Source organism: Hylobates moloch, unplaced genomic scaffold (genome assembly GCF_009828535.3).
Source record: "Hylobates moloch isolate HMO894 unplaced genomic scaffold, HMol_V3 SCAFFOLD_17, whole genome shotgun sequence".
NCBI classification, from domain to species: Eukaryota; Metazoa; Chordata; class Mammalia; order Primates; family Hylobatidae; genus Hylobates; species Hylobates moloch.
Window position 1 is genome coordinate 16,409,223 of NW_026652292.1, and position 25,509 is coordinate 16,434,731.

At 43.1% G+C, this 25,509-nt stretch overlaps 1 protein-coding gene and 1 pseudogene across 1 annotated transcript; both read right to left on the bottom strand.

The window, feature by feature from the left end:
* Positions 1-4,523: 4,523 nt before the first annotated feature.
* LOC116456738 (histone H3.Y-like) lies at positions 4,524-4,947 on the bottom strand (annotated as a pseudogene).
* Positions 4,948-10,630: 5,683 nt separating this feature from the next.
* Positions 10,631-25,264, bottom strand: LOC116456739 (uncharacterized). Its single transcript, XM_058430102.1, is given in 7 exon segments — positions 10,631-10,770; positions 10,773-11,072; positions 12,362-12,438; positions 14,322-14,569; positions 17,826-17,992; positions 24,643-25,105; positions 25,226-25,264. Coding segments are annotated over 7 exon segments (1,434 nt in total).
* Between the last annotated feature and the right edge of the window lie 245 nt (positions 25,265-25,509).

Consider the following 25,509-nt stretch of genomic DNA (forward strand, 5'->3'; position numbering starts at 1 on the left):
GGCTACAGTCGTTAAACCTACATGGACACATCTCTCTGACTCCAAGACCATAGCTCTCCTTAGGGATTCACTTGGGTGTTGTACATTCTATGGACTTGAGCAAAGGCATAATTACATGTGTCCACCGTTATTGTATTCTATGGACTAGTTTCACTTCCGTACAAATGCACTGTGTCCCATCTCTGCACTCCCCCTTCACCCTTGGTCTCTTGCAACCACTCAACTGTTGATTTATTTATTTGTATTTAAAATAGACACATCTCATTGTATATATTTCTTATGTACAAAATGCTATTATATAGTATGTGCACATTGTCTAATATCTAATTTAGGTAATTGACAGCCATTAGCTGACATATGTATTATTGTGGTGAGAACACTTCACATCCATGCTAATAGCATTTTCAAGAATACGATATATTGTTAACTATAGTCACCATGTTGTAATATAGTCATTGAGCTTATTCTCCCTATATAACTGAAATGTTGTGTATTTCGACAAACATCTTCTCAATCCTTCACCCATGGCCACCCAGCCCCTGACAACCAGAATTCTTCTTTTTGACATCTATTAGATTAACTTTGTGAGATTCCACATATCATTGAGATGACCTGGTATTTGTCTTCCTACACCTGGCTTATTTCACTTAGCATGATGTTCTCCAGGTGCACCCATGTGTCACAAATGACAAGATGTCCTTCTTTAAGACTGCATAGTATTCCATTGTGCATGTATATCAGATTTACCCCATCCTGTCATCGATTTTTGGACATTTAGGTGAATTCCAAATCTTAGCTATTGTGAATTAACGTGGGAGTGCAGATATCTCTTCAATACTGATTTCGTTTCCTTTCGGTATATCCCTGGCAGTGTGGGATTGCTGGATCATGTGGTAGCTCTATACTTTCCATTTTTGGAGGAATGTCCATTCTGCTTTCTATAATGGCTGCCCTAATTTATGTTCCCATGAATAGTGCAAGGGTTCCCTTTCCTCCACATCCTCACCAACAATTGTCTTTTGACTTTTTGATCATAGACATCCTAATGAGTGTGAGGTGATATCTTCTTTCAGTTTTAATTTGCATTTCTCTGATGATTAGGGATGTTGAGCATATATATATATATACACACATACCTGTTGGCCACTTTATGTCTTCTTTTCAGAAATGTATGTTATTTAGGTCCTTTGCCCAGTTTTTAAATTATGTTTTTTTTTTGCTGTTGAGTCATTTGTGTTCCTAGAGTATTTTGGACAGTAATTAATACCTTATATGATGTTGGGTCTGCAAATATTTTCTCTCATTATGATTTTGTCTCTTCATGGTGTTGATTATTTTGTTGGCTTCGCAGATTTTTTTTTTAAGCTGGATGCAATGCATTTGTCTGTTCACCCTTTCGTTGTCTGCTTTTGGGTTGTATTCCAAAAGTTATTGGCTTAACCAGTGTCAATGAGGATGTCCCTTGTTTTATTCTAGTTGGTTTATAGTTTCAAGTTTTTGATCTATTTCGATTTACTCTTGTGTACAGTATGAGATAGGGGTCAAATTTCATTTTTATTCATGTGGATACCAAGTTTTCCTATCACCACTGATGGAAGAAACTGTGGTTTTGTTGTGGTGGGTTGTTGGCACCTTTTTAAACAATCAGTTGGCTGTTTATGTACGGACTGATTTCTAGGCGCTCTGCTCTGATCCAGTGGCTTAGGTGTCTGTTTTTATGCCAATGTCTTGCCATTTTGGTTCCTATAGCTTGATAGCATACTTTGAAGATAAAAAACCATGAAATCTTTTTATTTTCCCTTTGTATTTGCCTCTGACATCATCACTCAGAGAGATTTCAAAGGAGATATTGATTCTTTACTTTTTCAGTTTTTTTTTATTGTGAAGACAGAGTGATGACATCGAATTTCCTTAGGTGTCACCCTGAAAACTGGAACTCCATTTTATTTTTTCTGTATATTTATTACTGTTTATATTATATACTGGGTATTTGGCAATTACGTGTCAGTATAATTACAAATAGGCTTCAATTACACAAAATATTTAACGCTCAAATCCTACAGTAAGAGGATGTTATATTTTTAATACAATAATCTGAAAAATAAATGAAAAATAAAACATCATCTAGTATAATAATATATTGTTATTGTATGCAGTTCTGTTTTAGACAAGCACAAAACACACATCAATATGTTATTTCAGCCATTAATATAGGTTACACTGGGAACAGTTCTTTGGAGGTGAAGGCATGGAAATGAATGAAGAGATTAGACATGGTCTCTGGGGTTTGTGTTTCTCTGTCTAGTTTTTCATGCATTTCCTAGAGTGTGTTACCATCCTAACATCATGAAAAATCACTCTGTGACATAAAACAATCTTGGTCCGAAAGTGAAAAAACCCATTTTAGAGGAAAAAGTAATTTTTAGTTTCATTTTTATTTTTGCAAGCTGAAAAACAGTTGGTTGATTTCCCAGGAAAATTATGGAAAAGTATTAAATGTTTACAAGGTAACTATTCCAGTTCTCTTTGAAAGCCTGGGACCTTCTAGTTAGAGTATTGGAAGACTTTCTGTTTGTTTTACCTCTTTAAAATCACATTTGAGCAAAAACATCCAAAGTCATAGCAAATCAGGATTCAGTGTGAATCCACCATAGTCTCTTAAAAGGATGTCTTTTTTCTCTCTGAAAACAGCTGCCCATCCATGGGATGCCCAAAGCCCATGCACCTTTCTTCCTCCAACTAGGAAGACCCAGAAAAACACCCACTCATGCGTGGACCTCAGAGAACCAAATATAATGACAATGATTGTTAGTTTTTTGAGACAGAGTCTTACTCTGTTGGCCAGGTGCAAGGGCAGTGATGTCAATTTGGCTCCCTGCAACTTCCACCTCCAGAGCTCAATCGATCCTTCTACCTCAGCCTCTGAGTAGGTGAAACCACAGGCACCAGCAACCACACACAGCTAATTTTTTTTTTTTTGGAGAGGAAGTTTTGCCAAGATTCCTGGCCTGGACAGGAACTCCTGAGCTCAATTGATCTGCCCCCATCGGCTGCCCAAAGTGCTAGAATTACAGGAATGAGCCACTGTGCCTGGTCTGAGATATAAATATGATTGAAAGGGATTCTGAAACTGGCTGCTGCTTTCATGTGGGTGAGACCAATATCTTCCCAGAGGAAGATGATTATTTTATTTTATTTTTGTACTGGATGTTGGGGAAGCGGCACCTGGGCTGTCCCCTGTGAAAGGCCTTTTTCCAATGCCCGGGGTGTAACAAGGGCTTCTTCCCACATCTCACACATGTCCAGGGCTTCTCCTACCAACTCCCCGACAAAGACCTGGGTCATTACAGCCATGTCCATGCAGTAACCTGGTTCTAGGACACTGACCTGCACCTGATGGAATGCACTGGACTTCTACAGGGTGCCTCTCTCCCTTTCCCACCACAGACACACCCACACTGGTTATTCTGCCAACCCTAATGTGAAGTGACTTGTGGATACAGGGTCTATTCATATTGTAGAAAGTAGCGATCAATGTATGTTCATAGCAAACTAGGAGGAACAGCCCAGGCGACAGGGAACATTGCAAACATGGAACTGCATATGGAGAAAGCCAAAGTGTGGATCTCATCTGCTGTTTGATCAATCAGAGGAGACATTATTTGTTTGACACCAATAATTTCTTTTTTTCCCCGTAGTCTCGCTGTGTTGCCCAGGCTGGAATGCAATGGGGCCATCTCGGCTCACTGCAAGTTCCGCCTCCCGGGTTCACACCGTTCTCCTGCCTCAGCCTCCCGAGGCGGGACTACAGGTGCCCGCCACCACGCCCGGCTAATTTTTTGTATTTTTGGTAGAGACGGGGTTTCACCATGTTAGCCAGGCTGGTCTTGATCTCCTGACCTTCTGATCAGCCCACCTCGGCCTCACAAAGTGCTGGGATTACAGGCATGAGCCACCATGCCTGGACAAGTTTATTTGGTTTTCAATAAAATTAAGGAACCAATTTTTTCACAATTGGTCATGCAGGTCCCCCGGTTCACCATTCTCCTGTCTCAGCCTCCGGTACTGGGACTACAGGCACCCCCACCTCGCCGGCTAATTTAGTAGAGACAGGGTTTCACCGTGTTAGCCAGGATGGTCTCGATCTTCTGACCTCGTGATCCGCCCGCCTCGGCCTCCCAAAGTGCTGGGATTACAGGCGTGAGCCACCGCGCCCGGCCTTTCACAATCGTTCTTGATTTGAACTACTGAAACGTGTTCACACAGACATTTCCACTTGACATGAATGCATTAACTCCTCTATGTAGATTGAAAATTTACAATTAAAAGAAAATAGAAACACAGTCACTACCTGTGATTTCGGCCTCGGTTTTTGCTCTCAATCATATGCTTAGTTACTTTCAGACCCTGTGCGGGAAATGATACCGATACTGAACACAACTTCTAACATCATATCTATCATTAACAGAGAGGAGGAAAAGCAGAACAGAACGCAAAGGAAATCATTTACAATGCAAGATTTTCTAGGAGTGTGGGCTCTTAAGCACCCTCTCTGCGGAGGCGCCGGCCAGCTGCATGTCTCTGGGCGTGATTGTGACGCGCCTGGCATGGATGGCACACAGGTTGGCGTCTAAAGAGTTGCACCAGGTAGGCCTCGCTGGCCTCCTGTAGGGCGCCAATGGCCACACTCTGGAAGCACAGGTCGGGGCTGATGGCCTGGGCGATCTCGCGCACCAGGCCCTGGAAAGGCAGCTTGGGCAGGAGCAACTGAGTGGACTTCTGGTACTTTCTGATTTTGCGCAGCGCCAGGGTGCCAGGCCTGTAGCGGTGAGGCTTTTTGATCCCTCCTGTAGGCGGCGCCCTCTTGCCGGAGGCTTTGGTGGCCAGGGGCTTCCTGGAGTCCTGCCAGGTGGTGGCTTTGTGCGGGGACTGCTTGGTGCTCACCATGGTACGGTGCGGTGGCCTCTTCCTTCTCCTTGAGCTGAGCCTGGCTGGCTGCAGGCAGTGCTGGGGTCAGAGAGAGAGTGGTGGGGCTGTGGACAGCATTCAGAGAGCCTGTGAGTTGAGATCCATGCGCATGATTCTCCCACACACAGTCCCTGCAAACCCAGCCCTAGACTTAGCAGCTCTCAGGTCTGTGGGTCGGAGGCCGGGCTGCTTAGTCTTCCCGGAGGGTCCTGGGTTTTTTTGGTCTACACAGCAGCGGCCAGGAATCTCCCTCGCAGGCAGTCTCTTTCTGACAGGAGATCTCTGTGGTCTCAGTAAAGCTCTGCCTCTTATAAGGGGCTCAGATGATTGCATTAGACCCACCAAGCTACCTTCCATTGCACTCACTGCTTCACTAGACCCTCAACCTAATCAGGGCTATGACTACCTAATCAGGGCTATGAAAACCTAATCAAGTCCTCGGGTTCTGCACACACCCAAGGGAGGTGTGGACTGTGCTTCTGGACTGTGCCTCATGGGAGGGATGGTAGGTGCGAATTAGCTAGAATCTGGGTGCAAAAGTGATTCTGAAAGTTTACATTTCATGATAATCATGGAAGTAGTTACAATAAAAAAGATGTTTGAATAGAGTCACACTTCAGACGACTTCCATGACTGCCCCAAAACACCAAGGGTGTGATCATGCGGCATCTCTGAGGTTCTCTGAGGATGCCGTGAGACGGGAAGGGAAAGATGAAAAACCTAATGGTCACTCCTCTATTAGGGATGCTCCTGGGGGCATCATTTTTCTCCCCCAAAGTGACAATCATGGAAATCTCCTGGTAGCCTTTGGGGGAAGCTGAGGCTTTTTGATGAAATGGTCGTATGTGCCTGTCACTGGGGCCCCCTGGCTCCTTTTTTACCTTGATGCCAGGGCTGAGCCTTCTTTCCATTGTGCACTTTGGAAATGCCATGAGGCCCATTGAAGTCCCGAACCGAGGTCAGAGCTGCTACCTTCATACCTCTATCTCCATGAGAAAAAGCAAAGCAAAGAAAAACACAAAAACAAACAAAGAAACAGCACACAAACAAAAGCACCTATTTCAATACACTGTTAACAGGCTTCTCTGACACTTGTAGAAGAAATTTAATGCCCATGCATGCAATGCACATACCATGCAGACAACAGGAAATTCAGGTATAATCAACACTCACAAAATAAGTTCATATACCCATTTTAAAAATCGAGCTCAATTCGTAGAAAACCTTTAGATTCGTGCTAAAATTGGGCAGGACAAACAGAGGTCCCCAATATCCTCTGTCCCCTTAGATGTATAGTTCCATTCACTAACAACTTTCTGTCCTAGAGTGGTACGTTTGCTACAATCATTCAGCCTACAATGACACATCACTCTGATGATGAGACCACATAGCTCTCCTTAGTATTCACTTGGGTGTTGTAAATTCTATGGACTGGAGCAATGGCATAGTTACATGTATCTGCTGTTATTCTATCATATGGAATAGTTTCACTTCAGTACCAATGCACTGTGTCCTATCTCTACACTGTTTCTTCATTTTCAGTGCCTTGCAACGACTCAACTATTGATTTATTTATAGTTAAAATAGACACATCTCACTGTATGTATTTCTTATATACAAAATGCTGTTTTAAAGTATGTACACATTGTCTAATGTCTAAATCTAGGTAATGGACATCCATTACCTCACATATGTATTACTGTGGTAAGAACACTGTACACCCACGTTAATAGCATTTCTCAAGAATACAGTCTGTTGAACTGAAATGTTGTGTATTTTGACCAATGTCTCCTCAAATTTCCCACCTCCAGCCACCACAGCCCCAGACCACCACCTTTCTTCTATTTTTCGTCTATCAGATTAACGTTGTTGGTCCGCCTACGAGATCATGTGGTATTTGTATTTTTACACCTGGCTTATTTCACTTAGTATGATGTTCTCCAGGTGCATCCCTGTGTCACAAATGCCAAGATGTCCTTCTTTAAGGTTGCATAGTATTCCATTGTGTTTAAATGTCAGATTTTCCTCATCCTGTCATTCGTTCGTGGACATTTAGGTGGATTCCATATCTTAGCAATTGTAAATAGTGCTGCAACATCGTGGGAGTGCAGACATCTCTTCAGCAGACTGATTTCATTTCTTTTTGATATATACATAGCAGAGTGAAATCTGGCTCACATGATAGCTCTATTCTTTCAGTTTGTGGAGGGAGGCCCATAGTGTTTTCTATAATGGCTGTCCGAATTTACATTCCCAGGAATAGTATAAGGGCTCCCTTTCCTCCACATCCTCATCAACAAGTGTTGACCTTAGACTTTTGGTCATAGCCATTCTAATGAGTGTGAGGTGATATCTTATTTCAGTTCTAATTTACATTTCTCTATTAGTGATGTTGAGCATATATATACATGTGTATATATGTGTGTATATATGTGTCTGTATATATGTGTATACATATCTGTATATGTATATACCTGTTGGCCACTTGTATGTTTTCTTTTCAGAAATGTCTATTATTTAGGTCCTTTGCTTGGTTTTTAAATTTTGTTTTTGTTTCTTGCTATTGAGTCGTTTGAGTTCCTAGTATACTTTGGACAGTAATTAATCCTTTATATGACGTAGGGTTTGCAAATCTTTTGTCTCATGATTTTGTCTCTTCATGGTGTTGATTGTTTTTTTGGCTTTGCAGATTTTTTTTTTTAGTTAGATGCAATTCATTGTTTACTTTACCCTTTGCTGTCTGTGCTTTTGGGACATATTTCAGAAATCACTGGCTTAACCACTGCCCATGAGTACGTCCCCTGTTTTTCTCTAGTGGGTCCACAGTTTAAGGTTTTTCATATAACTTGGTTTATTCTTGTGTATGGTAAGAGATAACGGTCCAATTTCATTTTTCTGCATGTAGATTCCCTGTTTTCCTATCACCATTGATGAAAGAGACTGTCCTTTTGTCGTGGTGGGTTGTTGGCACCTTTGTAAAAAATTAGTTGGCTCGCTTCTCTGTTTCAGTGGCTGAGGTGCCTGTTTTTATGCCAGCGTTAGGCCCTGTTGGTTCCTACAGCTTGATAGCATACTTTGAAGTTAGGACAGCCATCATCTTTTTTTTTTTTCTCTGTGAATTACCCTGGGCATCTCCACTCAGAGAGATGTCAAAAGAGGTATTGATTATTCAGTATTTTAGTTTTTAACTCATTTTGAAGACAGAGTGATGACATTGAATCCCCTTATGTGCCAACCTGAAAACTGTAACTCATTTTATTTTTGCTATACATTTGTTACCGTTTATCTTATATTCAGGGTATTGGATCAATTACATATCACTATAACTATAAATAAGGCTCAATTACACAAAATGTTTAATGCTAAAATCTTATAGTGAGAGGAAATTTTATTTTTAATTTCTGTATTTTTATAGAATACTATGAAAAATAAAGTAAAAATAGAATATTATCTAGTATAATATATATTATTTTCATACATATTTTTGTATTAGAGAAGCACAAAACAAATATCAGTATGTTATTTCAGCCATTAACGTAGGTTACATTTAGACCAAGTCTTTGAAGGTGAAGTCATGGAAATGAATGCAGAGATTAGACAGGGTCTCTGGGGTCTGTGTTTCTCTGTCTAGTTTTTCATGCAATTCCTAGAGTGTGTTACCATCCTAACATCATCAAACATCACTCCCTGACATGAAACAGTCTTGGTAGGAAAGTAAAAAGAGTCATTTTAGAGAGGAAAACTGGTTTTAATTTCATTTTTATTTTTGCAATCTGGAGAGCAGTTGGTTGATTCCCCAGGAAAAGTTATGGGAAAGTATTTAATATCTACAAGGACAACTATTCCAGTGCTCTTAGAAAGCCCAGGGCCTTCAGGACAGAGTATTGTAAGGGAAGACTTTCTGTTTGTTTTATCTCTAAATCCCATAGGAGAAAAATTCCTAAGTCATAGCAGCTCTAGGATTCAGTGTGAATGCACCATAGCCTCTTCAGAGGGTTTCTTTTCTCTCTCTGAAAACAGCTTCCTGTCCACAGGATGCTCAAAGCCCATGTACCTTTCTTGCTCTAACTAGGATGCCCCAGAACAATGCCTACCCATGCATTGACCTCAGAGATCCAAACATGATGATGATGATTGTTATTATTTTTGAGACAGGGTTTTGCTCTGTCGGCCAGGTGAAATGACAGTGGTGCCCTCAGCTCACTGCAGCCTCCAACTCCAGGGCTCAAGTGATCCTCCTGCTTCAGTTTCTTGAGTAGGTGAATCCTCAGGCTCCAGTTACCATGTCCAGCTAATTTTTTTTTCTTAAATTACAGAGTGGAGGTTTTGCCATATTTCCTAGGCTGATCATTAACCCTTTAGCTCAAGTGATCTGCCTGCCTCAGCCTCCTAAAATGCTGGGATATTAGGAATGAGCCACTGTGCCTGGTCTGAGATATAAATATGATTAAAAGGGATTGTGAAACAGGCTGCTGCCTTCATCTGGGTGAGACCAATGTAAGCTATAAGAAAGACGTTAAATCATGGTTGAGTCCAGGATGGGATGAGATACTGAAGCTCCAGCCTGCAGAGGGTCTTGTCTTAGAAAGACTGGAACCAGTACTTTCTTCTCTGAGTTCAGGCCTTTCTATCTGGGCTGGGGCCCAGAGGAAGATGATTTTTATTTTGTACGCCGTGTTGGGGAAGTGAACCATGGGCTGTCCCCTGTGAAAGGTCACGCAAGAAAAGCCATGACCCCACACCATGGCGTGCACCAAACCCACTGCCCGCAAAGCCACCGTCTGCCCCCCAAGGAAGACCCTGGCCACCAAAGCCGCCGGGAAGAGGGCGCCGCTCACAGGAGCGATCAAGAAGCCTCAGTGCTCCTGTCTCCTTGGGCTGAGCCTGGCCAGCTGCAGGCTGTCCCCAGCCCTCCAAGGCTTGGGCTGCAATGGGGATTTTTCTCCCCACATCTCACACACGTCCAGGGCCTCTCCTACCACCTCCCCAGCCAAAACCTGGGTCATTTCAGCCAAGGCCACGACCGTGATCAGGTTCTAGGACACTGACCTGGAGCTGATGGACTGAACTGAACTTGTAACGGGTGCCTCCCTCCTTTTCCCACCCACAAACAAACACACGCTGGTTTTCCTGCCTCCTATAATGTGAAGTGACTTGTGGATAGAGAGTCTATTCAACTTTCAGAAAGTAGAGTTGAATGTATATTATAGCAAAGTAGCAGGAACAGCCCAGGAGACAGGGAACATTGAGAACACAGAGCCGCGTATAAGAAAAGTCAAAGTGTGAATCGCATCTGCTGTTTGATCAAATGCAGGAGACATTATCTATTTCCCACTAATAAATTTATTTGGTTTTCAATAATATTAATGAGCAAATTTTTCACAATTGTTCCTGATATGAACTGTTGAAAGGTGTTCAGTGAGAAATTCCCAGTTGACATGAATGCATTAGACCCTCAATGTAGATGGAAAGTTTACAAACAAAAGAAAACAGTAACAGTCATACCCATTATATCTGCCTCTGTTGTTACTCCCAATTATACGCAGGGCTACTTTTGGACCCCGTGAGGGAAATAAAACCAAAAGTGAAGAAAAATGCTAATACCAGATCCAGGATGAACGCAGAGGCGAGTAAAAGCACAATCAAACGGAAACGAAGCCGTCTAAAGTGCAGTGTTTGCCAGGAGTGTAGGCTCTCCGCGGAGGCGGCGGGCCAGCTGCGTGTCTCTGGGCGTAACTGTGACACGCCTGGCATGGATGGCACATGGGTTGGCGTCTTCAAAGAGGCGCACCAGGTAGGCCCCGCTGGTGCCCTGAGAGCACCAATGGCAGCGATCTGGAAGCGGAGGTCCGGGCTGATGTCCTGGACGATCTTGCGCACGAGGAACTGGAAGGGCAGCTTGCGCAGGAGCAGCTGCGTGGACTTCTGCTGGTACTTTATGATTTTGAGCAGCGCCAGGGTGCCAGGCCTGTAGCGCTGAGGCTTCTTGATCGCTCCGGTGAGCGGCGTCCTCTTGCTGGCGGCTTTGGTGGCCAGGGTCTTCCTTGGGGGGCAGACGGTGGCTTTGCGGGAGGTGGGCTTGGTGCGCGCCATAGTGCGGGGTCACGGCCTTTCCTGTGTCCTTGGGCTGAGCCTGGTGAACAGGAGGCAGCGCTGGTACCTGACAGCAATGATGGTGGGGCTGTGGACAGGATTCAGCCGCAGGCTCTCCCCTCTCCTTGGGCTGAGCCTGGCCAGCTGCAGGCTGCCCTAGCGTCAGACAGCGAGGGCAGTGGGGCTGTGGACAGGATTCAGAGAGCCTGTGAGTTGAGATCCATGTAGAATATGCACCCACACACTTAGCCCTTTCCAACCCAGCCCTGGACTTACCAGCTCCCAGGTCTGCCGGTCAGAGGCCCCACTGCTCAGTCTCCCCCGTGGGTTTCCGGGCTTCCAAGGTCTACACAGCAGCAGCCAGGAATCTCCCTTCCAGGCTGTCTGGCTCTGGCTGGAGATCTCTGTGGTCTCAGCCAAGTCCAGCCTCTTATAAGGAGCTCAGATGATTGCATTAGACCCACCCAGCTACCTTCCATTGCTCTCACTGCTTCACTAGACCTTCAACCTCATCAGGGCGGTGAAAACCTAATCAAGTCCTTGGGTTCTGCACACACCCAACGAAGGGAGGAACCTCTGGACTGTGCCTCGTGAAAGGGATGGTAGGTGTGAGTTAGCTGGAATCTGGGTGCGAAAGTGATTCTGAAAGTTTACATCTCATGATCATCATGGGAATAGTTACAATGAAAACATTTCAATAAAGTCACACGTTCGATGACTTTCATGACTGCTGCAGAACTCCACTGGGTGCCACCATGAGGTGTCTCTCAGATTCTCTGAGGATGAAGTGAAACAGGGAGGGAAAGATGGAAAACCGAAATGGTCACTCCTCTATCAGGGATGCTCCCAGGGACATTTTTCTCCCCAAAGGTGACACTCATGAAAATCTGCCTTGGGGAGAAAGCTGAAGTCTTTTTGATAAAATGGTCACATGTGCCTGTCACTGATACCCCCTGGCTCTTTTTTTTGAGACGGAGTCTCACTCTGTCGCCCAGGCTGGCGTGCATTGGCGCAATCTTGGCTCACTACAAGCTCTGCCTCCCGGGTTCACGCCATTCTCCTGCCTCAGCCTCTCAGAGTAGCTGGGACCACAGGCGTCCACCACCATGCCCGGCTAATTTTTTGTATTTTTTAGTAGAGACGGGGTTTCACCGTGGTCTGGATCTCCTGACCTCGTGATCCGCCCGCTTCGGCCTCCCAAAGTGCTGGGATTACAAGCGTGAGCCACCGCGCCCGGCCGGCTCCTTTTTACCCTAATGCCAGGGCTGAGCCTTGTTTCCATTGCCCACTTTGGAAATACCATGAGGCCCAGTGAAGCCAGTCCTGACTTCACTGAGCTGCTGAACCGACGTCATGGCTGCTACCTTCATACTCCGACTGCATAAGAAAAAGCAAAACAAAGCAAAACCAACCAACCAACCAACCAAAGGCCTCTATTTCATTACACTGTTAACAGGGTTTTCTTATACTTGTAGTGGGAATTAATGCCCATGCATGCAATGCATGTACCATGCACCAAACAGGAAATTTCAGGATAATCAATACTCACCAAATAAGTTTACACTACTGTTTTAAAAATAGAGATAATATCGTAGAAAAACTTTAGGTTTATGGCAAAATTGGGCAGAAGAAACAGAGGTCCCCTATATCCTCTACCCACCTACACTATCAACTTTCTGCCCTAGTCATTATTCTGACTCCAAGACCATTGCTCTCCTTAGGATTCACTTGGCTGTTGTACATTCTATTGGTTCAAGTAAAGGCATAATTACATGTATCCACCAGTATTGTATCCTAAGGAAGAGTCTTGTGGAGTAATTTCACTTCCGTCCAAATCCACGGTGTCTTTTCACTGCTCCTTCACCTTCCATCCCTTGCAACCACTCAACTATTGATTTATTTATCCATATTTAAATAGAGACATCTCATTGTACCTATTTCTTATGTACAAAGTGATGTTTTAAATTATGTACACATTGCCTAATGTCTAAGTCTAGGTAACTGACAGCCATATGACCTCACATATGTACTATACTGGTGAGAACACTGCACATCCATGCTTTCAGCATTTTTCAAGAATATGATCTATTGTTAACTACAATCATCATGTTGTACAATACTTCTTGAGATTTTTTCCCCTGTGTAACTGAAATGTTGTGTATTTTGACAAACGTCTTCTCAAATCATTCAACCACAGCCACCCCACCCCCTGACAACCACCATTCTTCTTTTTGACTTCTAGTAGATTAACTTTGTGAGATTGCACATACCATTGAGATCATATAGTATTTATATTCCTCTGCCTGGCTTATTTCACTTAGCATGATGCTCTCCAGGTGCATCCATGTGTCAGAATTCTTAAATGCCCCACACATTTCCTGCCCCTCAGAGACACACTCTGCATCTGACCCTCCCTTGAGGGTGGGTGGAATTGTGAATTGATGAGCCCACAAATCCCTGATTAGATTAGGGATACCCTGAACCAATGGACATTAGGTGCTGGGCCTGATCCAATCATCTGAGCTCTTTATAAGGAACTAAACCTCCCTAAGATCACAGAGATCTCCAGCCAGAGAGAAATTTTTCCCCACTGGAGAGTCCCCAGCGGTGGCTGTGGGGATCCAGAGATCCCCACAGCCCACACCTGAGTCACATCTCTAGGAGTGAGAATTTACTATGCATTGATCTAAAACTAATATACTCTCCATCCACAAGTTTCTTCACATTGTGGAAGTGAGAAAAACCAGTGTGTGTGTTTGTGTGTGGGAGTGGGAGGCAGGGAGCTATGTCCAGTTGTGGCTAAACTATGGCTCAGCAGAAACACAGCAGCTAAAATCTTTGAAAGGTTCTCACTGCAGATCCATAATCAAACCACCCCAGCCGGAACTTCTGCCTCTACAGCTGCTGTCATGGAGCAGACCTGAATCTCACCCATGGAGACAGGCAGGCAAGCAGTTGCGTCTGCTGAGATGTTCGCCATGCCCCGAGGTCTGAAGGGCAGCAACAAGGATGGAATCCCTGAGGACCTAGATGGGAACTTGGAAGAACCCAGGGGTCAGGAAGGTGAGCTCAGGAGTCAGGATGTCATGGACCTCACAGAAGGTGACAATGAAGCCTCAGCCTCAGCTCCTCCTGCAGCCAAAAGACTGAAAACAGATAGCAAAGGAAAGAAGGAGAGGAAGCCCACCGTGGATGCAGAGGAGGCTCAGAGGACGACAACCCTGCTGTCTGCCATGTCTGAGGAGCAGCTGGCCCGCTACGAAGTGTGTCGCCGGTCAGCTTTCCCAAAAGCACACATTGCAGGTCTGATGCAGTCTATCACTAGCAGATCGGTGCCTGAGAACGTGGCCATTGCCATGGCTGGAATAGCCAAGGTCTTGGTTGGAGAGGTGGTCGAAGAGGCCCTGGACGTGTGTGAGATGTGGGGAGAAACGCCCCCGCTGCAGCCCAAGCATTTAAGGGAGGCTGTTCGCAGGTTAGAGCCCAAGGGCCTCTTCCCCAACAGCAACTACAAAAAAAATGTTCTTTTAGGCCCAAGGCCAGAGGGAAAGTTCTGTTTGTGAAGGAAGTACCACATCCATCTTCCAGTGTCAGGACTGTGTTTTCTGGAGCTTCTGCATCTCAGTCTACCCTGGGTTTACGCATGACTTTAATGTCTTTCTCAAACTCTGACATTGGCCTTCCCTAGATGAAGACAGTGGCTTGTTTCATAATCATTTTGACTAAATATTTGGGCTTCCTAGAGCATATAGAGGCATTTTTCTGTGTCTTTCTAGTTGGAAGAAGATGGGTGCATGGGCCTTGAGTTTTTTGTGGGCAGGGAGATGCTTTCAGAGAGGGAAACCTCTTCTGGGGTACTTGTATGGTTTTATACTGAAGCCTGGAGTTACTGTGTCTTAGCTTTTATGATTATGTCTGGTATCAATAAATTAAGCCTGCAGAGACTTTTCTCTTGTGTTCTTCTGCCCTGAAGGCTGTGTCTGAGCAGGAGCACTGCAACTGTTGTCCTTGTATGTATTTTAAATACTTGTATGGATTTTTTTGAGTCAGCATTGAACTGTTTCCAACCTGAGGAAATAAAAACAAAATCACAAAGTGTTATTGGTAGGCTATTAATTACTGCTTCAATTTTAGAACTTATTATTGGTCTATTTGAGGATTTGATTTCTTCCTGGATCAGTCTTGGTAGGGTAAACGTGTCCAGGAATTTATCTATTTCTTCTAATTTTGTAACTTATGTGCATGGAGGTGTTGTTTGTAGTCTCTGATGGTTGTGTGTATTGCTGTGGGGTTAGTGGTGATATCCCCTGTATTTCTGATTGTGTGTGTGTGTGTGTTTTTTTTTTTTTTTTTTGAGATGGAGTCTGTATCACCATGCTGGAGTGCAGTGGCGCTATCTCGGCTCACTGCAACCTCCAATTCCTGGGTTTCAGCGATTCTCCTGCCTCAGCCTCCCGAGTAGCTGGGACTACAGGTGCACGCCACCATGCCCAGCTAATTTTTGTATTTTTAGTAGAGACACAGTTTCACCATTTTGGATCAGGATGGTCTTGATCTCTTGACCTTGTGATCCACCTGCCTCGGCCTCCCAAAGTGCTGGGATTACAGGCGTGAGCCACAGCACCCAGCCCAATTGTGTTTATTTTAGTCTTCTCTTTTTCTTCTTTATTAGCCTAGCTAGAAGTTTATCTATTTTATTAATTTTTTTAAAATACCCGCTACTGAATTCATTGAGTTTTTGAAGGGTTTTTTTGTGTCTCTATCTCCTTCAGTCCAGCTGTGATCTTGGTTATTTACTATCTTCTATTAGCTTTGGCATTTGTTTGCTCCTGTCCTCTAGATCTTTAGTTGTGATGTTAGGTTTTTGACAAGTCTTTTCTAACTTTTTGATGTGGGTGTTTAGTGCAACAAATTTCCCTCTTAACACTGCTTTAGCTGCATCCCAGACATTCTGGTACATTTTATCTTCATTCTCATTAGTTTCAAAGAACTTGATTTCTGCCTTAATTGCATTATTTACCCCAAAGTCATTCCAGTGCAGGTTGTTCAGTTTCCATGTAGTTGTATGGTTTTGAGTTCTAATTTGATTGTGCTGTGGTCCAAGAGACTGTTATAATTTCAGTTCTTTTGCATTTGGTGAAAAGTGTTTCACTTCCAGTTATGTGATCAATTTTAGAGTAACTGCTGTGTGTTGATGAGAAGAATGTATATTCTATTGTTTTTGGGTGGAGAGTTTTGTAGATACCTGTTAGGTCCATTTGATCCAGAGCTGAGTTCAGGTCCTGAATATCTGTTAATTTTCTGTCTTGATGATCTAATATTGTCAGTGGGGTGTTAAAGTCTCTCATTATTATTGTGTGGGAGTCTAAGTCTGCATTGTTTTATCATGATCCTTAGCTTCTTTCCATTGGGTTACAACACGGTCTTTTAGGTCAGCGAAGTTTATTTTTATCCACATCCTGTCATTTTAGTCATCTCAGTCTCAGCCCACTTCTGAGCCCTTGGTGGAGAGGTGTTGTGGTCATTTGGAGGAAAAAGGGCACTCTGGGTTTTTGAGTTTTCAGGGTTTTTTTGTGCTAATCCTTTTTTTTTTTTTTTTAAGAATTAAAAGAGGCAACATGAATTTCTTTTTTTTTTTTTTTTTCAAAATTGAAACTGATGAATATCAATATCACTTAGTAAAGTTCAGGAGAAAAAATCAAGTTAGAGATGCAAAAATGTGATATGAATGTGATAGGAGATGTTATTCTCTGAAGCTTAATTTCATCTGAAAGAAATGTAAGAGAAAATAAAAAGCATTGTCAAATTCTTTCTTATCTTTGTGGGTTTATCTAGCTTCAAGCTTTGAGGTTGCTGACCTTTAGATGGGGGTTTTGGTTTTGTTGTGGTTATTGTTTGCTGTTTGTTTTTTTTTTTTTTTTAACACTCTAGCCACTCTTCTGTAGGGCTGCTGCAGTTTGCTGGGTGTCTGCTCCAGATTGTAGTCACCTGGGTTTTTCCCATACTTGGAATTATCACCTTTGAAAACTGCAAAACAGCACAGACGGCATCTTGCTTCTTCCTCTGGAAACTTTGTCCCAGGAGGGTACTAAACTTGTTACTGGCTTGAATGTATCTGTAGGAGGTGGCTGGTTACACTGCTTGGGAAAATCTCATGCAGTCGGGAGGAATGGGATCAGGGACATACTTAAGCAATCTAACTGCTTTTTGGTGGAGCAGCTGTGCTGTATTGGGGATCCCTTCAGCCCCTGATCCATTAGGGCTCTCCAAGGCCCACAGGCTGGACCAGCTGAGATGCCTGAACAGTCATGGTGGCAGCATGCCCTACCTCATGGACACTTAGACTCAGGGAGAAATTAGAACTCTGTCAGCTGTAGAACAGAGGCAGGTGTGGCTGGAGGCCCTGGCTGGGAGGACCCACCCCACAAGGAGCAGTGGATTGGGGTCCTGCTTAAAGAAGCAGTCTGGCCACATTCTGGGAAAGCAGCTGTGCTGTGCTGGGGGTACCCTACCTATCCCGACCATTTGGACTCTCCAGAGCCCGCAGACCGAAACAGCTGAGTTGACCAAACGGCATAGATAGCAGCTTGGCCTTTTCCTGGGGTCTCTGTCCTGTCTCAGGCAGGCTCCACCTTGTTTCTTGTGGCTGGCTGGAATTCCAAGCCAGTGGGTCCTATCTTGTGAGTTGCCATCTAAGTGGGGCCTGCAGATTGATGCTGCTCAGCCCCCAGGATTTAGTCCCCTTCCTAGGGGTATGCACAGACCTTCTGCCTTGCCTGAGCTGCAGATGCCTTTGCCAGGGATCCCGAGGCCAGAATATGTAAAGCTCCTGGGTCTCTGTACATGTTCGAGCAGCTGCTCTGCGGAGACTCCACACAGCTGTGTGCATCAGACCCAAGGCCCTGGAGACACGGGCCTATAAGGGGACCTCCTGATCCACAGATTGCAAAGATCCACGGGAGAAGTGTGGTTTCCCGGGGGCATGCAATCACTCACTGCTTCCCTCCACTGGGGGGTGCGAGTTCCTTTGGCTCTGTGTTGCTCCAGGGTGGACCGTTTCTCCACCCTGCTTTTCTTTTTTTTTCTTTCCTATTTTTGGCTGATACATATATATAAACATTTTTTTTATCGACCTGATTGATGGGATTGGTGTCTGGTTTCGATTTGAGACGGAGTCTCCCTCTGTCGCCTGGGCTGGAGTGCAGTGGCTTAATCTCGGCTCACTGCAAGCTCCGCCTCCCGGGTTCACGCCATTCTCCTGCCTCAGCCTCTCCGAGTAGCCGGGACTACAGGCGCCCGCCACCACACCCAGCTAATTTTTTGTATTTTTAGTAGAGACGGGGTTTCACCATGGTCTCGATCTCCTGACCTCGTGATCCGCCCGCCTCGGCCTCCCAAAGTGCTGGGATTACAGGCGTGGGTCACCGCGCCTGGCCCACCCTGCTTTTCTTCATTCTCCATGGGTCAGGTTGTTTTTCTACAGTCTCAATGTGAGTACGTGGATATTTCAGTTGAAGGTGCTGCATTCACTCGCCCCTCTTCCTCTCTGTGAGTGCCACAGACCACAGCTGCTTCCGATTGGCCATCTTGGGGCCCACTCATCAGTTGATGGGCACTTAGGTTGATTTTATATCTTTGCAATTGTGAATTGTGCTGTGATAAAAATATGTGTGCAAGTTTCTTTGATATAATGACCTCTTTTTTTTAGGTGTGTACCCAGTAGTGGGATTTCTGGATGGAATGGTAGATCTACTTTGAGTTCCTTGTGAAATCTCTACACTGTTTTCTGCAGAGGTTGTACTAATTTACATTCCACCAACAATGCCTAAACGTTTCCTTTTCACCACATTTACGCCAACACCTGCTGTTCTTTGACTATTGAATAATGACCATTCCTGCTGGGGAAAGGTGGGTGAGAAACTCAGCTGTTTTTCATTGTGGCTTTAAATTGCATTTCCCTGGTAATTAGAGATGTGGAGCATTTTTCCCTGTTTATTAGTTATTTGTGTGTCTTCTTTTGAGAAACGTCTATGCATGTTGTTTGCTCACTTTTTAATGGGATTATTTGTGTTTTCTTTGATGATTTGTTTCAATTTCTTGTAGATTCTGGATCTATCAGTCCTTTGCCAGAGGCATAATTTGCAAATAGTTTCTCCCATTCTGTAGGTTGTTTGTTTACTCTGATGATTTATTTTGCTTTGGATAAGCTTTTTCTTTTCATTAGCTCCCACTGATTTATTTTTGCTTTTTTTGAATTTGCTTTTGAGGTCTTTGTTACAAGTTGTTTGCCTAGGCAAATGTCTAGAAGAGTTTTCTCGGGTTTTCTTCTAGAGTTTTTATTGTTTCAGGACCTAGATTTAAGTCTTGAATTCACCTTAAGTAAATTTTTGTGTATGGTGAAAGATAGGGATCCAGTTTCCTTCTTCTGTGTGTGGCTATTCAATGTTCCCATCACCATTTATTCAATAGGGTGTTATTTCCCCAGTTGATGTTTCTGTATGCTTTGTCAAAATCAGTTGGCTTTATTTTTGTTTTCTCTATTTTGTTTCATTGGTCTATGGATCTACTTTTATGCCAATACCACATTGTTTGGCATAGCCTTTTGGGATACTTTGAAGTCTGGTAATGTGATGCCTCTGTATTTATTTCTTTTCCTTAGGATGGCTTGGCTATCCTAGCTGTTTTTGGTTCCATATGAACTTTAGAATTTTTTTCTAACTCTGCATAAAATGATGTTGTTATTTGGGAAGAAATTGCATCGAATCTGTAGTTTGCTTTGGGCTGCATGGTTTTTTGTTTTAACAATACTGGTTTTTCTAATCCACGGGCATGGAAACTATTTCTGTTCGTTTGTACCGTCTATTACTTCTTTCAGCAGTGCCTTGTAGTTCTCCTTGTTGGGATCTTTTACCTTCTTTTTTAAGTATATTCCCATATACATATGTAGCTACTGTAAGAGGGATTGAGTTTTTGATTTAATTCTCATCTTGGTTGTTGTTGGTGTATAGCAAGCTATTAATTTGTGTGCATGACTTTTGTAACCTGAGATTTTACTGAATTTACCTATAAGGTCTGGCTGTCTTTTGTAGGAGTGTTTAAGGTTTACTATGTATACCTTCAGATCACCAGGCAACAGAGATAGTCTGACTTGCTTTTTTCCAGTGTTAATACCTTTTATTTCTTCCTCTTGCCTGATGGCTCTAGCTAAGAATTTTGTGCTCATTTTATAGAAGAGTTTTAGTTTTATGCAAAATTGTGCAAAAATTAGAGAGTTCCCCTATATCCTTCCCCCACATATGCATAGCCTCCCTCTGGTATCAACTCCCTATCCCAGATTGTATGTGAGTTACAATCATTGAACCTACATTGACCTATTATTATTACTCAACATCTGTAGCTTACATTAGGGTTCACTACGTTTTTGTTGTACATTCTATGGGTTTGGACAGATGCATCATGACAGGCATCCACAACCATAGTGTCCTATGAAATAGTTACACTTCTCTAAAAATCTTTTGTCTCTAGCTTCTCTATTCCTTCTTTCAACACCAACCCCTTCCAACCATGGATCTCTGTATTTATTTATTGGTAAATCTTGTCTACTGACATTTCATATTGTATATACTTGTTATGTACAACATGATGTATTATATACATTTTACAATGTCAAAATCTAGCTAATTTTTACATAGTTATTGTAGTTTTGTAAGAACACTTCACATCATTCTTAGCATTTTTCAAGAGCACGATATATTGTTAGGTGGAGTCACCACGCTGTAAAATAGATCTCTTGAATTTATTCCTCCCATGTGACTGAAATTTTGTATATTTTGACTGTCTCCTCAAATACCCCACCCCTGCCACCCCAACTCATGGTAACTACCATGCTACTGTCTACTTCTATAAGATCACCTTTTTTAGATTCTACATAAGATTGAGGTCAAGTAGTATTTGTCTTTCTATGCCTTGCATATTTCACATAGCATAACATGGCATAATGATCTCCAGGTTCATCTTTGTGTCCTTATTTTTTTTAGGCTATTCCTTAAGTAGCCTTAAAATATAAGAACACATAGATGAACCTGGAGATGTATTTTGTTGTATATGCATATCACATCTTCTTTATCCAATCATCTTTTTTTGGACACTTATGTTGATTTTATATCTTAGTTATTGTAAATAGTGCTGCAATAGACATGAGCATACAGATAGCTCTTCAGTATACTAATTTTATTTCCTCTGGATATATATTTAGCAGTATGGCATTGGTGGAACATATTGTAGCTCTATTTTTAGTTTTTGGAGGAACTGGCATACTAGTTTCTGTAGTGGTTGTACTAATTTGCATTCTCACCAACAGGGCAAGTAGTTTCCCTTTTCTTCACAACTTCATCTACAATTGTTATCTCTTGACGTTTTCATTACAGTTATTCTAATGGGTGTGACGCAATATTTTATTTTGGTTGTAATGTGCATTTCTGTGATGGTTAGTGATGTGGAGCATTTTTCCATACACCCACTGGTCATACCTTTCTGTCTTTTTTCATAAATGTCTCTTTAGGTCTTTTAGTTATTTTTATTTTGGATTTTTGTTTTCTTTCTATTGAGTTGTTTGAGTTTCTTAGGTATTTTGGAAATTTATTCCTATCAGATATATGGTGTGCAAATATTTTGTTCCATTCTGCTGGTTGTCTCTTCACTCTGATGATTGTTTCCTTTGTTGTGCAGAAACTTGTTAGATGTAATTTCTTTTGTCGACTTTTGCTTTTGTTGTCTGTGTTTTTGGGTTATATCTAAAAGATCACTGGCCTAACCAGCGTTGGGGATGTTTTTCCCTACGTTTCTTGTAGTAGGGTCGTAGTTGAGGGTCCTGCTGTAAAGTTTGAAAGAGATTTTAGTGTATTTTTGTATATGCTAAGAGAAAAGGGTGTAATTTGATTATTTTGCATGTGGATATCTAGTTTTCCTGTCACCATTGATTGAAAAGACAGTCATTTCTTCATTGTTGTTGTTGTCACCTTTGTGTAAACTCAGTTGGCTGTACATGTGGCCTCTACTCTGTTCCAGTGGTCTAAGTGTCTGTTTTTAAGCCAGTGTTACTCTGCTTGGGTTACTATCATTTTATAGCATACTTTGAAGTGAGGAAAGCACAGATCTTTTTATTTTCTCCGCAGTTTGCCCTATGACCTCACTACTCAGAGAAATGTCAAAAGAGATGTTGATTTTTCACTTTTTTTTTGAGACAGAGTTTCACTCTTGTTGCCCAGGCTGGCGTGCAATGGTGCGATCTTGGCCCACTGCAACCTCCACCTCCTAGGTTTAAGCGATTCTCCTACCTCAGCCTCCCAAGTAGCTGGGATTATAGGCATGCGCCACCATGCCCGGCTAATTTTTGTATTTATTTATTTATTTATTTATTTATTTTTTTAGTAGAGACAGGGTTTCTCCGTGTTGGCCAGGCTGGTGTTGAACTCCTGACCTCAGGTGATCCCACTTGCTGGGATTACTGGCATGAACCACCATGCCTGGCCAATTTTGCACTTTTAAAATTTTATACTTGTTGTTAGGGCAGAGTGATGATGACTAAGCTCCATCTATGCCACCATGAACACAGGAAGTTCATTTGATTTTTTACTATACATTTGTTCCCATTTTTCTTACATTCAGAGTAAGAATGAATTTGATGAATTATATGTCAGTATAATTAGAAAAAGTGTTTTATTTTAATGAAAATATTTAATGCTTAAATCTTATAATCATAGGAATTTTCTCTTTATTTTTTGCATTTTAACACCATAATAGAAAATTAAAATATGTGAGAATCTTATGTACTATAAAATTACACGTCAGATGTATTTTTCTTTCTCAGAAGGACAAGAGAGAGATCAGTATATTACCTTAGCTATAAAAATAGTTTACAGTAAAACCGATTCTTCAGAGCTGAAGGCATGGAAATGAGTGCAGAGACTAGACAGTGTTTCTAGGGTCTGTTTTTTCTCTGAAGTTTTCCATGCAGCTTCTAGAATACTTTACCATGTTAATATTATCAAAGGGCCCTCCCTGACATAAAACAATCTTGGTAGCAATGTGAATAAAGTCATTTTAGACAACAATTTGGTGTGTAATTTTAATTTCATTCTTGCAAAAGTCAGAAAATAGTTCAGTGGATGACAAAATGAAAATTCAATTTTCATTCATTCAAATCAATTCCAGTCTCCTGCTCAGGACACAGCCTTCTGGATAGACTACCATAAGGAAATAGTTTCTGGAGGCTTCACCTATTGAAATCAAGCAGCAAGCATAAAAGCTAAGACATTGCGACTCCAGGCTTCAGTATGAAAACACATGTCTCTTGGAAGAGGTTTTCTCTCTGAAAGTAGCTTTCTGTCCCCAGGATGCTTTGGACCCACACAACTTTTTTTCTTTCAGGTAGTAAGAAACAGAAAAATGTGTCTATATGCCCTCAGAAGCACAAATATTTAGTCAAAGCAATTATGAAAGAAGCCGCTGCCTTCATCTAGATGAGATCAATGAAACAGGTGGAGAAAGACGTTAAAATCGTAGGTCAATTCAGCCTAGACTAAAACACAGAAGGTGCAGGGCACAGGCAGTCCTGTCATAGAAACAGTGGATTCAGTCCTTTGTCCTTTAAGAACAGGCCTTTCTATCTAGACTGGGGCCCAGAAGAAGACAATTATTTTGTACTAGATGTTGACGTGGCCCTTGGGTTTTCATCTGTGAACAGCCTCCTTCCAATGCTTGGGCTGCAGCGGGGCGTCTGATTCCCCATCTCACACACACGGAGGGCTGCTTCTACCACCTCCCTGAATAAGACCCTGGTTATTCCATTCATGGCCATGGCCATGACCATGTTCTAGAATACTGACCTACCAGTGACGGACTGCATTAGAAACTTCTAATAAGTGTCTCTCTCTTTCCTACCCACAAACAGACCCACACTGGCTGTTCTGCTTCCCGTAATGTGAAGTGACTTGTGGATAGAGAGTCTGTTCACTTTTTAGAAAGTAGAGTTGGATGTATTTTCATAGCAAACTAGCAGGAACAGCCCAGCAGACAGGGAACATTGAAACCATGTGGCTGCATATAGAAAACTTCAAAGTGTGGGTCTCATCTACTGTTTGATCAAGTGCGACAAATATCATCGAGTTTCCATCAAGAAGAAATGTATTTGCTTGTAAATAGTCTAAATGAGGCATTCTCCAAACAAAAGAGCAAATGTATTGACAATTGATGTAGAGCTGAAGTGCTGAAACTTGCTCACTGAGACATTTCCACTCAACACTAATGCATTAGACCCTCAATGCAGAATAAAAGTTTACGAATAAAAGCAAATAGAAACACAGTCACTACCTGTGATTTCTGCTTATGTTTCCACTCCCAATCATATTCTTAGCTACTTTTGGACCCCATGGGGGAAAAGAAACCAGAACGGAATAAAACTTCTAACATCAGAACTACCAGTAACTGAAAGAAGAGAAAACAAAAACAAAAACAAAAAACAAAACAGAAGCGAAGCCCTCTAGAGTGCAAGGTATCCCAGGAGAGTAAGCTCTTAAGTACCCGCTCCGCGGAGGCGGCGGGCCAGCTGCATGTCTCTGGGCATAATTGTCACGTGCCTGGCATGGATGGCACACAGGTTGGTGTCTTCAAAGAGGCGCACCAGGTAGGCCTCGCTGGGCTCCTGCAGGGCTCTAGTGGCTGCGCTCTGGAAGCGCAGGTCCGGGCTGATGGCCTGGGTGATCTCGCGCACCAGGTGCTGGACGTGCAGCTTGCGCAGGAGAAGCTGAGTGGACTTCTGGTACTTTCTGATTTTGCAGAGCGCCAGGGTGCCAGGCCTGTAGCCGTGGGGCTTCTTGATCCCTCCTGTAGGCGGCGCCCTCTTGCCGGCAGCTTTGGTGGCCAGGGGCTTCCTGGGGGCCTCCCAGGTGATGGCTTTGCGGGTGTTCTGCTTGATGTCCGCTGTGGTGCGGGGCCGCGGCCTCTCCCCTGTCCTTGGGCTGAGCCTGACCAGCTGCAGGCGGCTCTGGCGTCAGGGAGCGAGGGCGGTGGGTTTGTGGACAGGATTCAGAGAGCCTGTGAGTTGAGATCCGTGCAGAAGACGCATCCTCACGCTTAGCCGCTTTCACTCTAGCCCTAGACTTACCTGCTCACAGGTCTGCAGGTCAGAGGTCAGGCTGCTCATTCACCCTGTGGGATCCTGGGCTTCCGAGGTCTACACACCCGCAGTGGGAATCTTCCTGCAGCTAGTCTTGCTCTGTGGTCTCAACCAAGTTTAGAGTCTTATAATTTGCTGCGATGATTGCATTAGAGCCACCTGGCTAGCTTCCATTGCACTCATTGCTTCACGAGATTTTTAACCTAATGAGAATGAGCTGTCCCCATCCCACCCTACAAAGTAGCTGGTCAGGGCTGAGTGCTGTCCTGGGG